The sequence below is a fragment of the Scyliorhinus torazame genome, chromosome 24, assembly GCF_047496885.1.
Source record: "Scyliorhinus torazame isolate Kashiwa2021f chromosome 24, sScyTor2.1, whole genome shotgun sequence".
Lineage (NCBI taxonomy): Eukaryota > Metazoa > Chordata > Chondrichthyes > Carcharhiniformes > Scyliorhinidae > Scyliorhinus > Scyliorhinus torazame.
The window spans coordinates 14,890,637-14,905,503 of record NC_092730.1 but is presented as its reverse complement, the minus strand read 5'-3'; the positions used below and the strand labels follow the sequence as shown (position 1 = coordinate 14,905,503).

The window sequence follows — 14,867 nt, the reverse complement described above, 5'->3', positions numbered from 1 at the left end:
GGTGGCGCAGTGGGTTCCCTGGGTCACTGTCCCAGTGTGGAGTTTGCACATTCTCCCCGTGTCTGCGTGGGTCTCACCCCCACAACCCAAAAAGATGTGCCAGGTTGGCGAATAGGCCATGCTCAATTGGGAAAGAAAAATTGGGTACCTCCAAATTTATATTAAAAAACAAACCCCTCTTCTTTGAAATAGTTGCGTTGGGATCTCCTACATGCACCCGGCAAGGCAGATGGGCCATTGATGTAAAGTTTCATTCGCAGGTTGGCACTGTGGCGACGGTGGGGGGGTGGGGGGGGGGGGTGGGGGGGGGGGGGGGGGGGGGGGGGGGGGGGGGGAATGTCGGACGTCGCGCCAGGTCTGGATTTGCTGATTCGGCGACGCTCAAGGATCTACTAGCAACGGGATCGCGGCTCATAAAGACGTCACAGGTTCGCCGCATGTCCCGCGTCTTCACGTACCTGAGAGAGTGTCTTCACGTACCTGAGAGAGTGTCTGAGATCAAGCTTTCGAAGGAGGGAGCTAGGCCGTCATCCTCAGACTCTGCATTCCACTGATCCGGCGGAGCTCGGAGCCTGGAGGGTTATATATACTTCAGTTACAGTCAACACAGAGAAAGCTCCCTCTAAACTATCCCCATCAAACTCTCCCAGGACAGACACAGCACGGGGTTAGATACAGAGTAAAGCTCCCTCTACACTGTCCCCATCAAACACTCCCGGGACAGGTACAGCACAGGGTTAGATACAGAGTAAAGCTCCCTCTACACTGTCCCCATCAAACACTCCCAGGACAGGTACAGCACGGGGTTAGATACAGACTAAAGCTCCCTCTACACTGTCCCCATCAAACTCTCCCCAGGACAGGTACAGCACAGGGTTAGATACAGAGTAAAGCTCCCTCTACACTGTCCCCATCAAACACTCCCAGGACAGGTACAGCACGGGGTTAGATACAGAGTAAAGCTCCCTCTACACTGTCTACATCAAACACTCCCAGGACAGGTACAGCACGGGGTTAGATACAGAGTAAAGCTCCCTCTACACTGTCCCCATCAAACACTCCCAGGACAGGTACAGCACGGGGTTAGATAGAGGGTAAAGCTCCCTCTACACTGTCCCCATCAAACACACCCAGGACAGGTACAGCACGGGGTTAGATACAGAGTAAAGCTCCCTCTACACTGTCCCCATCAAACACACCCAGGGCAGGTACAGCACGGGGTTAGATACAGAGTAAAGCTCCCTCTACACTGTCCCCATCAAACACTCCCGGGACAGGTACAGCACGGGGTTAGATACAGAGTAAAGCTCCCTCTACACTGTCCCCATCAAACACACCCAGGGCAGGTACAGCACGGGGTTAGATACAGAGTAAATCTCCCTCTACACTGTCCCCATCAAACACTCCCAGGACAGGTACAGCACGGGGTTAGATACAGAGTAAAGCTCCCTCTACACTGTCCCCCATCAAACACACCCAGGGCAGGTACAGCACGGGGTTAGATACAGAGTAAAGCTCCCTCTACACTGTCCCCATCAAACACTCCCAGGACAGGTACAGCACGGGGTTAGATACAGAGTAAAGCTCCCTCTACACTGTCCCCATCAAACACTCCCAGGACAGGTACAGCACGGGGTTAGATACAGAGTAAAGCTCCCTCTACACTGTCCCCATCAAACACTCCCAGGACAGGTACAGCACGGGGTTAGATACAGAGTAAAGCTCCCTCTACACTGTCCCCATCAAACACACCCAGGGCAGGTACAGCACGGGGTTAGATACAGAGTAAAGCTCCCTCTACACTGTCCCCATCAAACACTCCCAGGACAGGTACAGCACGGGGTTAGATACAGAGTAAAGCTCCCTCTACACTGTCCCCATCAAACACTCCCAGGACAGGTACGCACGGGGTTAGATACAGAGTAAAGCTCCCTCTACACTGTCCCCATCAAACACACCCAGGGCAGGTACAGCACGGGGTTAGATACAGAGTAAAGCTCCCTCTACACTGTCCCCATCAAACACTCCCAGGACAGGTACAGCACGGGGTTAGATACAGAGTAAAGCTCCCTCTACACTGTCCCCATCAAACACTCCCAGGACAGGTACAGCATGGGGTTCGATACAGAGTAAATCTCCCTCTACACTGTCCCCCATCAAACATTCCCAGGACAGGTACAGCACGGGGTTAGATACAGAGTAAAGCTCCCTCTACACTGTCCCCATCAAACACTCCCAGGACAGGTACAGCATGGGGTTCGATACAGAGTAAATCTCCCTCTACACTGTCCCCATCAAACACTCCCAGGGCAGGTACAGCACGGGGTTAGATACAGAGTAAAGCTCCCTCTACACTGTCCCCATCAAACACTCCCAGGACTAGGTACAGCACGGGGTTAGATACAGAGTAAAGCTCCCTCTACACTGTCCCCATCAAACACTCCCAGGACTAGGTACAGCACGGGGTTAGATACAGAGTAAAGCCCCCTCTACAATGTCCCCATCAAACACTCCCAGGACAGGTACAGCACGGGGTTAGTACAGAGTAAAGCTCCCTCTACACTGTCCCCATCACACACTCCCAGGACAGGTACAGCACGGGGTTAGATACAGAGTAAAGCTCCCTCTACACTGTCCCCATCAAACACTCCCAGGACAGGTACAGCACGGGGTTAGATACAGAGTAAAGACCCTCTACACTGTCCCCATCAAACACTCCCAGGACAGGTACAGCACGAGGATAGATACAGAGTAAAGCTCCCTCTACACTGTCCTCATCAAACACTCCCAGGACAGGTACAGCACAGGGTTAGATACAGAGTAAAGCTCCCTCTACACTGTCCCCATCAAACACTCCCAGGACAGGTACAGCATGGGGTTAGATACAGTGTAAAGCTCCCTCTACACTGTCCCCATCAAACACTCCCAGGACAGGTACAGCACGGGTTAGATACAGAGTAAAGCTCCCTCTACACTGTCCCCATCAAACACTCCCAGGACAGGTACAGCACGGGGTTAGATACAGAGTAAAGCTCCCTCTACACTGTCCCCATCAAACACTCCCAGGACAGGTACAGCACGGGGTTAGATACAGAGTAAAGCTCCCTCTACACTGTCCCCATCAAACATTCCCAGGACAGGTACAGCACGGGTTAGATACAGAGTAAAGCTCCCTCTACACTGTCCCCCATCAAACACTCCCAGGACAGGTACAGCACGGGGTTAGATACAGAGTAAAGCTCCCTCTACACTGTCCCCCATCAAACACTCCCAGGTCAGGTACAGCACGGGGTTAGATACAGAGTAAAGCTCCCTCTACACTGTCCCCATCAAACACTCCCAGGGCAGGTACATGATGCACTCAATGGACAACCTGATTCTCAGTGAACATTCTCAGGATGTATTATGTGGATTAGATCCCTTGCTGCTTTCGCAATCATGGAACCAGGATATTCCCGATAATTCAGCAACAGAGAATTCCCACCTTTCATCGGCTGGCACTTCCCAAGGTTTTGCCCAGCTGCATCCTGGTGGTCCCTTCTCTCCTTTCCCGCAATCGTCCCCATTGGAATGATCTTGATCCCAGGCTGCGCTCCTGCTCCAGCCCCCATTGCGTTGATTGGGAATCACTGCAAGGGAATCGGGGGAAGAGATGATCATTAATGCAGCTGGGTGAAGGGCAGAGAGATAGAGAGAGAGAGAGAGAGAGAGGTGGATGAAGCAGTGGATGGCGACAAGGCTAGTTTTTCGTGGACGGGAACACTAAGTGTGAATGTTTGAGCCTGTTATTGAGCCTCTGTAGTGGACAGGAACACGGTGTGAATGTTTGAGCCTGTTATTGAGTCTCTGTAGTGGACAGGAACACAGTTGTGTGAATGTGTGAGCCTGTTATTGAGCCTCTGTAGTGGACAGGAACACAGTGTGTGAATGTGTGAGCCTGTTATTGAGCCTCTGTCGTGGACAGGAACACAGTGTGTGAATGTTTGAGCCTGTTATTGAGCACTGTAGTGGACAGGAACACAGTGTGTGAATGTGTGAGCCTGTTATTGAGCACTGTAGTGGACAGGAACACATTGTGTGAATGTGTGAGCCTGTTATTGAGCCTCTGTAGTGGACAGGAACACGGTGTGTGAATGTGTGAGCCTGTTATTGAGCCTCTGTAGTGGACAGGAACACGGTGTGTGAATGTTTGAGCCTGTTATTGAGCCTCTGTAGTGGGCAGGAACACAGTGTGTGAATGTGTGAGCCTGTTATTGAGCCTCTGTAGTGGACAGGAACACAGTGTGTGAATGTGTGAGCCTGTTATTGAGCCTCTGTAGTGGACAGGAACACGGTGTGTGAATGTGTGAGCCTGTTATTGAGCCTCTGTCGTGGACAGGAACACGGTGTGTGAATGTGTGAGCCTGTTATTGAGCCTCTGTAGTGGACAGGAACACGGTGTGTGAATGTGTGAGCCTGTTATTGAGCCTCTGTAGTGGACAGGAACACAGTGTGTGAATGTGTGAGCCTGTTATTGAGCCTCTGTAGTGGACAGGAACACAGTGTCTGAATGTGTGAGCCTGTTATTGAGCCTCTGTAGTGGACAGGAACACAGTGTGTGAATGTGTGAGCCTGTTATTGAGCCTCTGTAGTGGACAGGAACACAGTGTGTGAATGTGTGAGCCTGTTATTGAGCCTCTGTAGTGGACAGGAACACAGTGTGTGAATGTGTGAGCCTGTTATTGAGCCTCTGTAGTGGACAGGAACACGGTGTGTGAATGTGTGAGCCTGTTATTGAGCCTCTGTAGTGGACAGGAACACGGTGTGTGAATGTGTGAGCCTGTTATTGAGCCTCTGTCGTGGACAGGAACACAGTGTGTGAATGTGTGAGCCTGTTATTGAGCCTCTGTAGTGGACAGGAACACGGTGTGTGAATGTGTGAGCCTGTTATTGAGCCTCTGTAGTGGACAGGAACACAGTGTGTGAATGTGTGAGCCTGTTATTGAGCCTCTGTAGTGGACAGGAACACAGTGTGTGAATGTGTGAGCCTGTTATTGAGCCTCTGTAGTGGACAGGAACACAGTGTGTGAATGTTTGAGCCTGTTATTGAGCCTCTGTAGTGGACAGGAACTCAGTGTGTGAATGTGTGAGCCTGTTATTGAGCCTCTGTAGTGGACAGGAACACAGTGTGTGAATGTGTGAGCCTGTTATTGAGCCTCTGTAGTGGACAGGAACACAGTGTGTGAATGTGTGAGCCTGTTATTGAGCCTCTGTAGTGGACAGGAACACAGTGTGTGAATGTTTGAGCCTGTTATTGGGCCTCTGTAGTGGACAGGAACACAGTGTGTGAATGTTTGAGCCTGTTATTGAGCCTCTGTAGTGGGCAGGAACACAGTGTGTGAATGTGTGAGCCTGTTATTGAGCCTCTGTAGTGGACAGGAACACGGTGTGTGAATGTTTGAGCCTGTTATTGAGCCTCTGTAGTGGACAGGAACACAGTGTGTGAATGTTTGAGCCTGTTATTGGGCCTCTGTAGTGGACAGGAACACAGTGTGTGAATGTTTGAGCCTGTTATTGGGCCTCTGTAGTGGACAGGAACACAGTGTGTGAATGTTTGAGCCTGTTATTGGGCCTCTGTAGTGGACAGGAACACGGTGTGTGAATGTTTGAGCCTGTAATTTTGCCTCTGTAGTGGACAGGAACACAGTGTGTGTATGTGTGAGCCTGTTATTGAGCCTCTGTAGTGGACAGGAACACGGTGTGTGAATGTTTGAGCCTGTTATTGAGCCTCTGTAGTGGACAGGAACACAGTGTGTGAGCCTGTTATTGAGCCTCTGTAGTGGACAGGAACACGGTGTGTGAATGTTTGAGCCTGTTATTGAGCCTCTGTAGTGGACAGGAACACAGTGTGTGAATGTTTGAGCCTGTTATTGGGCCTCTGTAGTGGACAGGAACACAGTGTGTGAATGTGTGAGCCTGTTATTGAGCCTCTGTAGTGGACAGGAACACAGTGTGTGAATGTTTGAGCCTGTTATTGAGCCTCTGTAGTGGACAGGAACACAGTGTGTGAATGTTTGAGCCTGTTATTGGGCCTCTGTAGTGGACAGGAACTCAGTGTGTGAATGTTTGAGCCTGTTATTGGGCCTCTGTAGTGGACAGGAACACAGTGTGTGAATGTGTGAGCCTGTTATTGAGCCTCTGTAGTGGACAGGAACACGGTGTGTGAATGTTTGAGCCTGTAATTTTGCCTCTGTAGTGGACAGGAACACAGTGTGTGAATGTGTGAGCCTGTTATTGAGCCTCTGTAGTGGACAGGAACACGGTGTGTGAATGTTTGAGCCTGTAATTTTGCCTCTGTAGTGGACAGGAACACAGTGTGTGTATGTGTGAGCCAGTTATTGAGCCTCTGTAGTGGACAGGAACACAGTGTGTGAATGTGTGAGCCTGTTATTGAGCCTCTGTAGTGGACAGGAACACAGTGTGTGTATGTGTGAGCCAGTTATTGAGCCTCTGTAGTGGACAGGAACACAGTGTGTGAATGTGTGAGCCTGTTATTGAGCCTCTGTAGTGGACAGGAACACAGTGTGTGTATGTGTGAGCCAGTTATTGAGCCTCTGTAGTGGACAGGAACACAGTGTGTGAATGTGTGAGCCTGTTATTGAGCCTCTGTAGTGGACAGGAACACAGTGTGTGTATGTGTGAGCCAGTTATTGAGCCTCTGTAGTGGACAGGAACACAGTGTGTGAATGTTTGAGCCTGTTATTGAGCCTCTGTAGTGGACAGGAACACAGTGTGTGAATGTGTGAGCCTGTTATTGGGCCTCTGTAGTGGACAGGAACACAGTGTGTGAATGTTTGAGCCTGTTATTGAGCCTCTGTAGTGGACAGGAACACAGTGTGTGAATGTTTGAGCCTGTTATTGAGCCTCTGTAGTGGACAGGAACACAGTGTGTGTATGTGTGAGCCTGTTATTGAGCCTCTGTAGTGGACAGGAACACAGTGTGTGTATGTGTGAGCCTGTTATTGGGCCTCTGTAGTGGACAGGAACACAGTGTGTGTATGTGTGAGCCAGTTATTGAGCCTCTGTAGTGGACCAGCCACTAGACGTTCCATAGGTTCCTCTTACATTGAATCGCTCGGAGCCTCGGGACGAATGATATGATCGTGGGCGATCCTGTGCCAATCTCAAGCCATCCCTTCTTCTTGTTGAGCTGTGGAGAGGCCTGGACCGTGAGCTTGTGCTGAAAATCTGTCTCGGATAAAATCCCCAGAAGGTCGGTGAGAATCTACGAACACCACTTAAAGGGACAGTCACCTTTGAATAATCTCTTAAAGGGATAGGCACCATCTCAGGGACTGATGGCGGTTTGGCACTGACCAATGGGGAGTTGTCTATGGTTCGGTACTGACCAATGGGAGTTGTCTTTGGTTCAGTACTGACCAATGGGGAATTGTCTATGGTTCGGTACTGACCAATGGGGAGTTGTCTATGGTTTGGCACTGACCAATGGGGAGTTGTCTATGGTTCGGTACTGACCAATGGGGAATTGTCTATGGTTCGGTACTGACCAATGGGGAGTTCTCTATGGTTCAGTACTGACCAATGGGGAGTTGTCTATGGTTCGGTATTGACCAATGGGGAGTTGTCTCTGGTTCAGTACTGACCAATGGGGAGTTTCCCATGGTTCAGTACTGACCAATGGGGAGTTGTCTGTAATTTGGTACTGACCAATAGGGAGTTGTCCCTGGTTCCATACTGACCAATGGGGAGTTGTCTATGGTTCAGTACTGACCAATGGGGAGTTGTCTATGGCTCAGTACTGACCAATGGGGAGTTGTCTATGGTTCAGTACTGACCAATGGGGAGTTGTCTATGGTTCAGTACTGACCAATGGGGAGTTGTCTATGGTTCAGTACTGACCAATGGGGAGTTGTCTTTGGTTCAGTACTGACCAATGGGGAGTTGTCTATGGTTCAGTACTGACCAATGGGGAGTTGGCTATGGTTTGGTACTGACCAATGGGGAGTTCAGTACTGACCAATGGGGCGTTTCCTGTGGTTTGGCACTGACCAATGGGGAGTTGTCTATGGTTCAGTACTGACCAATGGGAAGTTGTCTATGGTTCAGTACTGACCAATGGGGAGTTGTCTATGGTTCAGTACTGACCAATGGGGAGTTGTCTGTGGTTCAGTACTGACCAATGGGGAGTTGTCTATGGTTCAGTACTGACCAATGGGAAGTTGTCTATGGTTCAGTACTGACCAATGGGAAGTTGTCTATGGTTCAGTACTGACCAATGGGGAGTTGTCTATGGTTCAGTACTGACCAATGGGGAGTTGTCTGTGGTTCAGTACTGACCAATGGGGAGTTGTCTATGGTTCAGTACTGACCAATGGGAAGTTGTCTATGGTTTGGTACTGACCAATGGAGAGTTGCCCGCAGTTCGGTACTGACCAATGGGGAGTTTCCTGTGGTTTGGCACTGACCAATGGGGAGTTGTCTGTGGTTCAGTACTGACCAATGGGGAGTTGTCCGTGGTTCAGTACTGACCAATGGGGAGTTGTCTGTGGTTCAGTACTGACCAATGGGGAGTTGTCTATGGTTCAGTACTGACCAATGGGGAGTTGTCTTTGGTTCAGTACTGACCAATGGGAGTTGTCTTTGGTTCAGTACTGACCAATGGGGAGTTGTCTATGGTTCGGTACTGACCAATGGGGAGTTGTCTTTGGTTCAGTACTGACCAATGGGGAATTGTCTTTGGTTCAGTACTGACCAATGGGGAGTTGTCTATGGCTCAGTACTGACCAATGAGGAGTTGTCTATGGTTCAGTACTGACCAATGGGGAGTTGTCTTTGGTTCAGTATTGACCAATGGGGAGTTGTCTATGGTTCAGTACTGACCAATGGGGTGTTGCCTTTGGTTCAGTATTGACCAATGGGGAGTTGTCTTTGGTTCAGTACTGACCAATGGGGGAGTTGTCTATGGTTCAGTACTGACCAATGGGGAGTTTCACGTAGTCCGGTACTGACCAATGGGGTGTTGCCTGCGGTTCGGTACTGACCAATCGGGTTGCTGATGCGTTGACCGCCTATCCCCTTCAGCTTGTTCTTCTTGAACGTCCCTTTCCTCTTCTTCACGTTCGGCTTCTCCTCGTTCATCTGGTAGATGAGGAGGCTGAGCTCGCGCTCGAAGACATCGCGCTCCCACTGCTGCAGGGCGTGTTCCCGCTGCCGCAGAGACTCCTCGTGCGACTTCTGCTGCAGGGCCGCCCTCTTCAACTCCTCCTCCCGACAGAGCAGCTCCTGGAACGAAAAACGGCTCCATGAATTGAAGATCGACCTCCAGGACGCTGCCAGGTGCGTCCCCGAGGAACAATAATCGGGGACATTTAAAAAAAAAGATTGCCTAATTATCTTCGAACGCTTTTTGTCGAAGATTCCCACTGGTTCAGAGTGGACCAGTCAATGGCTATCGCTTATTTGGTTCGGCTGAAACAGGCGCAATGCGTGCACATGTTCTTCCTGTCTGCAAAAGGACAGGGTCCTGTGTATTAATGCATGTCCGTGCAAATGCAAGCACGGGCCGGTTAGGTCCGGTCTATGCCTTGCCCATCGCGCACGGCGGCTGGGGGGGTGTCGCTCGATACGATACCTTCTCCTTGGCCCGGAGCTCGTTGAACATTTCCTGGATCTCCAGCTTCCAGTCCTCCTGCATGGAGTGGAAGGATTCCTGGGGCACCTCCAGCAGCACCTGCTCCTCGATGGCGATCAGCTGCTCCAAGATGGAGGCAAACTGGGGTCGGCGGTGAGGGTCCTCGTCCCAGCATTCTGTGGGGAGGGGTGGGGGAGGGGGGAGGAGGGAGAGGGGGGGGGGGGTAATGATGAGATTTTAATGTTTGTTTATCTCTCCGGCTCCCATTGCGGTCAATGTACAACAACTTGCCTGTATAGGACATGGAGCGCGGCGCAAAGAACTTGCATTGATATAGCCGGATGTCTCAAAACTCTCATCGGTCGATGGGGGACTTTTCCGCTCCGCGTACGCCTCCCAACCCTACACCCAAGTGTGGCCCCCGCCCGCGATGAAAGAAACGCGATGACGTAACGGCTGATTCACGCACAGCAAGATCCCACAAAACCGCGCCGTGATCGTCGCCAGTCAGCGCGGACACGACGGGCAAATGGCCCCCTTCTGCCCCGTGGCGAGTCGACGCCCCGGCATGCAGTTCGGGCCTTTCTCATCCGCTAGACAGCTCGTCCGACGGTGCGGCCCTCCCTCGGGACCGCGCCAGAGTGCTTTTCCGTACAAGGCCCCTGAAGTGGGACCGGAACCCAGAGCCTCGTGGACCATGAGGCGAGAGTGTTCCTCTCCCCCCCCCCCCCCCCCCCCCATCGCTCCACGTCGGTCGGAGCGATGGGAATGGGGGTGGGGGGGCGGCGGAGGAGGCAGGAGGCTAGAGATGGAGGATGGAATGTGGAGGCGTCGCCGGGCGAGGCCCTGTATTTGTTGCCTATCCCTATCTACCCCAATAACGGAGTGTCCACTCGGCCCATTTCCGAGGGGCAGCTAAGAGTCGACCACATCCCTGTGTGTGTGTGTGTGGGGGGGGGGGGGAGGGTCTGGAGTCACATGTAGGCCAGACCGGGGTAAGGGCGGCAGAATTCCCCCTTTCCCTAAACGGGGACATTAGTCAACCAGATGTGGGGTTTTGGTTTTTTTTCGGACAATCGATGATCGTTGTCACGGTCGCCGTTACCGAGACCGAGCTTTATAATTCCGGATTTCATTAATTGGGATTTAAGTTCCAGCAGCATGCCGGGGTGGAGTTCGAACACGTGTTTTCCCCCCCCCCTCCCGGAACGCTAACCCGAGGCCTCGGGATTATCGGTCCAGTGACAACACCGGGAACTCCCTCCCTAGCGGCATGGTGGGTGTACCTACACCTCAGGGGACTCCAGCGGAGTTTAAGGTGGTGGCGGAGTTCAAGGTGGTGGTGGGGGCTGGGGGCGCGCTCAGGGATTGGGCCCCGCCCCAGCGATCGCCCGCATCCCGCGGATGAATAAATGAATCCCCCCCCCCCCACACACGGAACCGGAGCCCGTCTCCCGGTTGAACGCGGGACGGCTCGCCGCACGTTCACTCACCTGCCATCAGCTGCGCGAACAGTTCCGGACACGTCGAGGGTATGGGGAGGGTGAGTTTGTTGACGGCCACCCCGTAAGCGACCGCCAGCCCGTCGATCCCCCGGTACGGGACCTCGCCCGTAAGCAGCTCCCACAGCAGCACCCCGTAACTGCGGAAAGAACAAGGGGGAAGCCGTCGACATTGGGGAACGACCTGCATATGTCTGGCGCCCCTAGCGCGGTCGAAACATCCCCACGGGGCTTCGCAAGGGGGGCGGGGGGGGGGGGGGGGGGGCGTAAGTCAGTCGGAGTTTGACCCCCCCAGGCCACATTTGGAGAGGTTAGGGAAAGGTGACCAATACCTCGGTCAAAGAGAACATACAGTGCAGAAGGAGGGCATTCGGCCCATCGAATCTGCACCGACCCACTTAAGCCCTCACTTCCCCCCTATCCCCGTAACCCAATAACCCCTCTAAATCTTTTTGTTCACTAATGGACAATTTATCATGGCCAATCCACCTAACCGGCACATCTTTGGACTTGTGGGAGGAACCCGGAGCACCCGGAGGAAACCCACGCACACACGGGGAGAACGTGCAGACTCCGCACAGACAGTGACCCAGCGGGGAATCGAACCTGGGGCCCTGGCGCTGTGAAGTCCCAGTGCTGCCCACTTGTGCTGCCCATACCTGGATAGTTTGGGATTAAAGTTGAGTCCAGAGGCACTATCCAGGTATGGGCAGCACAAGTGGATAGCACTGTGACTTCACAGCGCCCAGGGTCCCAGGTTCGATTCCCCGCTGGGTCACTGTCTGGGCGGAGTCTGCGCGTTCTCCCCCCGTGTCTGCGTGGGTTTCCTCCGGGTGCTCCGGTTTCCTCCCACATTCCAAAGACGTGCAGGTCGGGTGCACTGGCTGTGATAAATTGCCCTTAGTGACAAAAAAGGTTAGGAGGGGTTATTGGGTTACGGGGATAGGGTGGAAGTGAGGGCTTAATAGTGGGTCGGTGCAGACTCGATGGGCCGAATGGCCTCCTTCTGCACTGTATGTTCTATGTAGGGAGGGATTTTCTTCAGGGAGAGGTTAGAGTAAGTTGGGCCTACCCTTTACCACAGAGAGCTATAGAGGTTGGAGTTTGCACGTTGTGCCCGTGTCTGCGTGGGCCTCACCCCCCGCTTCCCAAAAAAGATGGGCCGGGTCGGTGGATTGACCACGCTAAATCGCCCCTTCGTCGGTGAATAAAAAAATCGGGTACTCTCAATGTATTTTTCAAAAAAATATGGAAGGGGTTATTATTACTTGAAGCAATCGGCTCAGCCATGCCGATTGGCCTCCTCCTGCTCGTGTCGAGTGCCAGCCTACGTTCCGGAGCCAGGCTTGAACCCTCAACGTCGCGCAAAGGTGGTGCCGGTGGCGCGCGACGAAGCCTCACCTCCACACGTCGCTTCCTTTCGAGAAGGTCGACGTCTTAATGACCTCGGGCGCCATCCAGGCGTAGGTGCCTGCCGTGCTCATCTTGGTGGTCTTGTGCCACTCCCGGGCCAGGCCAAAGTCGGTGATCTTCAGCGTGTTGCCTTCCATGTTGGCATCGTCGATGGGGTGTGACAGCAGGACTGGAGACACAAGAGAGACACTCGGCTACTTAAGAGTCATGGAGTCATAGATGTGCATGGAAACAGGCCCTTCGGCCCAGCTTGTCCATGCCGCCCAGTTTCTATCACTAAGCTAGTCCCACTTGCCCGCATTTGTCCCCACATCCCTCTATACCCCCCTGCCCGGGTAGCTGCCTACCTGCTTTTTGAAAGACAAAATCGTACCCGCCTCTACCACGGCCCGTTCCAGACACTCACCACCCTCTGTGTGAAGAAATGTCCCCTCTGATCTCTTTTGTATCTCTCCCCTCTCACCTTTAACCTATGCCCTCTAGTCCTAGACTCCTCTACCTTTGGGAAAAGATCTACCTTATCGATGCCCCTCATTATTTTATAGACCTCTATAAGATCACCCCTAAGCCTCCTACGCTCCAGGGAAAAAAGTCCCAGCTTATCCGGCCTCTCCTTATAACTCAGACCATCGAGTCCTGGTATCATCCTCGTAAATCTCTTCCGCACTCTTTCTAGTTGAACAATGTCCCCCCTATAATAGGGTGACCAGAACTGAACACAGTATTCCACGTGTGGTCTTACCAATGTTGGTACAACTTCAACAAGACGCCCCAACTCCTGTATTCAATATTCTGACCAATAAAATCGAGCATTCTGAATGCCTTCTTCACCACCCTGTCCACCTGCGACTCCACCTTCAAGGAGCTGTGAACCTGTACCCCTCGATCTCTTTGTTCTGTAACTCTCCCCAACTCCCTACCATTAACTGAGTAGGTCCTGCCCGGATTTGATCGACCAAAATGCATCACCTCACATTTATCCAAATTAAACTCCATCTGCCATTCGTCGGCCCACTGGCCCAATTGGCCAAGATCCTGTTGCAATCTTATATAACCTTCATAGAATTTACAATGCAGAAGGAGGCCATTCGGCCCTTTGAGTCTGCACCGGCTCTTGGAAAGAGCACCCTACCCAAGGTCAACATCTCCACCCTATCCCCACAACCCAGCAACCCCACCCAACACTAAGGGCAATTTTGGACACTAAGGGCAGTTTATCACGGCCAATCCACCTAACCTGCACATCTTTGGACTGTGGGAGGAAACCGGAGCACCCGGAGGAAACCCACGCACACACGGGGAGGATGTACAGACTCCGCACAGACAGAGACCCAAGCCGGAATCGAACCTGGGACCCTGGAGCTGTGAAGCAATTGTGCTATCCACAATGCTACCGTGCTGCCCTTCTTCACTGTCCACTGTGCCACCAATCTTGGTGTCACCTGCAAACTTACTAACCATGCCTCCTACATTCTCATCCAAATCATTTTGTTTTTTTAAATTTAGAGTACCCAATTTTTTTTTCTTCTGGAGGCCACACATCTTTAGTGTCATAAATTGATGCACGATCAATTGCACAAAGACGAGAGTTGGATGCAATCGAGGCTTTATTACACTGAGATGTGTGGCCTCCTACAGCGGCTGGCGAAATGGCTGCTGTACGGGGAGCACACATATTTATACTCCGCCTACTGGGCGGAGCCAGCAGGCAGGGAACTACCCCCGTACCTGTAGTACAGGGGCCTTACCGTAAAGCACCTATATCAACATCCTATATGTACAAAATATACATCAGTGGTGACTACCACAGGTGTGAAACCCACGCAGACACGGGGAGAACGTGCAAACTCCACACGGACAGTGACCCAGGGCCGGGATTCGAACCCGGGTCCTCAGCGCCGTAGGCAGCAATGCTAACCACTGTGCCACGTGCCGCCTTCAAATCATTTATATATATATGTATGAAAAATAACAGAGCTCCCTCTTGAATATCTCCAACGAACTGGCCCCAACAACGTTCTGCGGTTCACAGCTCTGAGTGGAGCCGTTCTTCCTGATCTCAGTCCTGAGTGGCTGACCCCTGATTCCCAGGCCGTGACCCCCTAGTTCTGGACGTCCCCAACACGGGAGCATTCTTCCCGAATCTAGCCTTCCAGCCAAATCGGGATTTTGTGATTCTGCGAGATCCCCTTGCATTCTTCTAAACTTCACTGAGTACAAGCCCAGTCGATCCAGTCTTCATCTGCCAGCCCTGCCGTCCCGGGGATTAGCCTGGTGAACCTTCGCTGGGCGCCCGCAATAGCAAGATTGTCCTTCCTCAA

At 52.3% G+C, this 14,867-nt stretch overlaps 1 protein-coding gene across 2 annotated transcripts in view; it reads right to left on the bottom strand.

The window, feature by feature from the left end:
- Positions 1 to 374: 374 nt before the first annotated feature.
- Positions 375 to 14,867, bottom strand: part of LOC140399910 (mitogen-activated protein kinase kinase kinase 11-like) — a 108,177-nt gene continuing 93,684 nt past the window's right edge. Inside the window, exons 2-8 of one of the 2 annotated variants that reach the window (XM_072489389.1) lie at positions 12,535 to 12,715; positions 11,125 to 11,273; positions 9,632 to 9,807; positions 9,042 to 9,282; positions 7,105 to 7,227; positions 3,485 to 3,629; positions 452 to 572 (exon numbers count right to left, since the gene is read on the bottom strand). In XM_072489389.1, the coding sequence (XP_072345490.1) occupies positions 473 to 572; positions 3,485 to 3,629; positions 7,105 to 7,227; positions 9,042 to 9,282; positions 9,632 to 9,807; positions 11,125 to 11,273; positions 12,535 to 12,715 (1,115 nt within the window). In that variant the 3' untranslated portion in view covers positions 452 to 472. Of the gene's footprint in view, positions 573 to 3,484; positions 3,630 to 7,104; positions 7,228 to 9,041; positions 9,283 to 9,631; positions 9,808 to 11,124; positions 11,274 to 12,534; positions 12,716 to 14,867 lie in introns of both variants that reach the window. The other variant, XM_072489390.1, reaches the window with a different exon arrangement.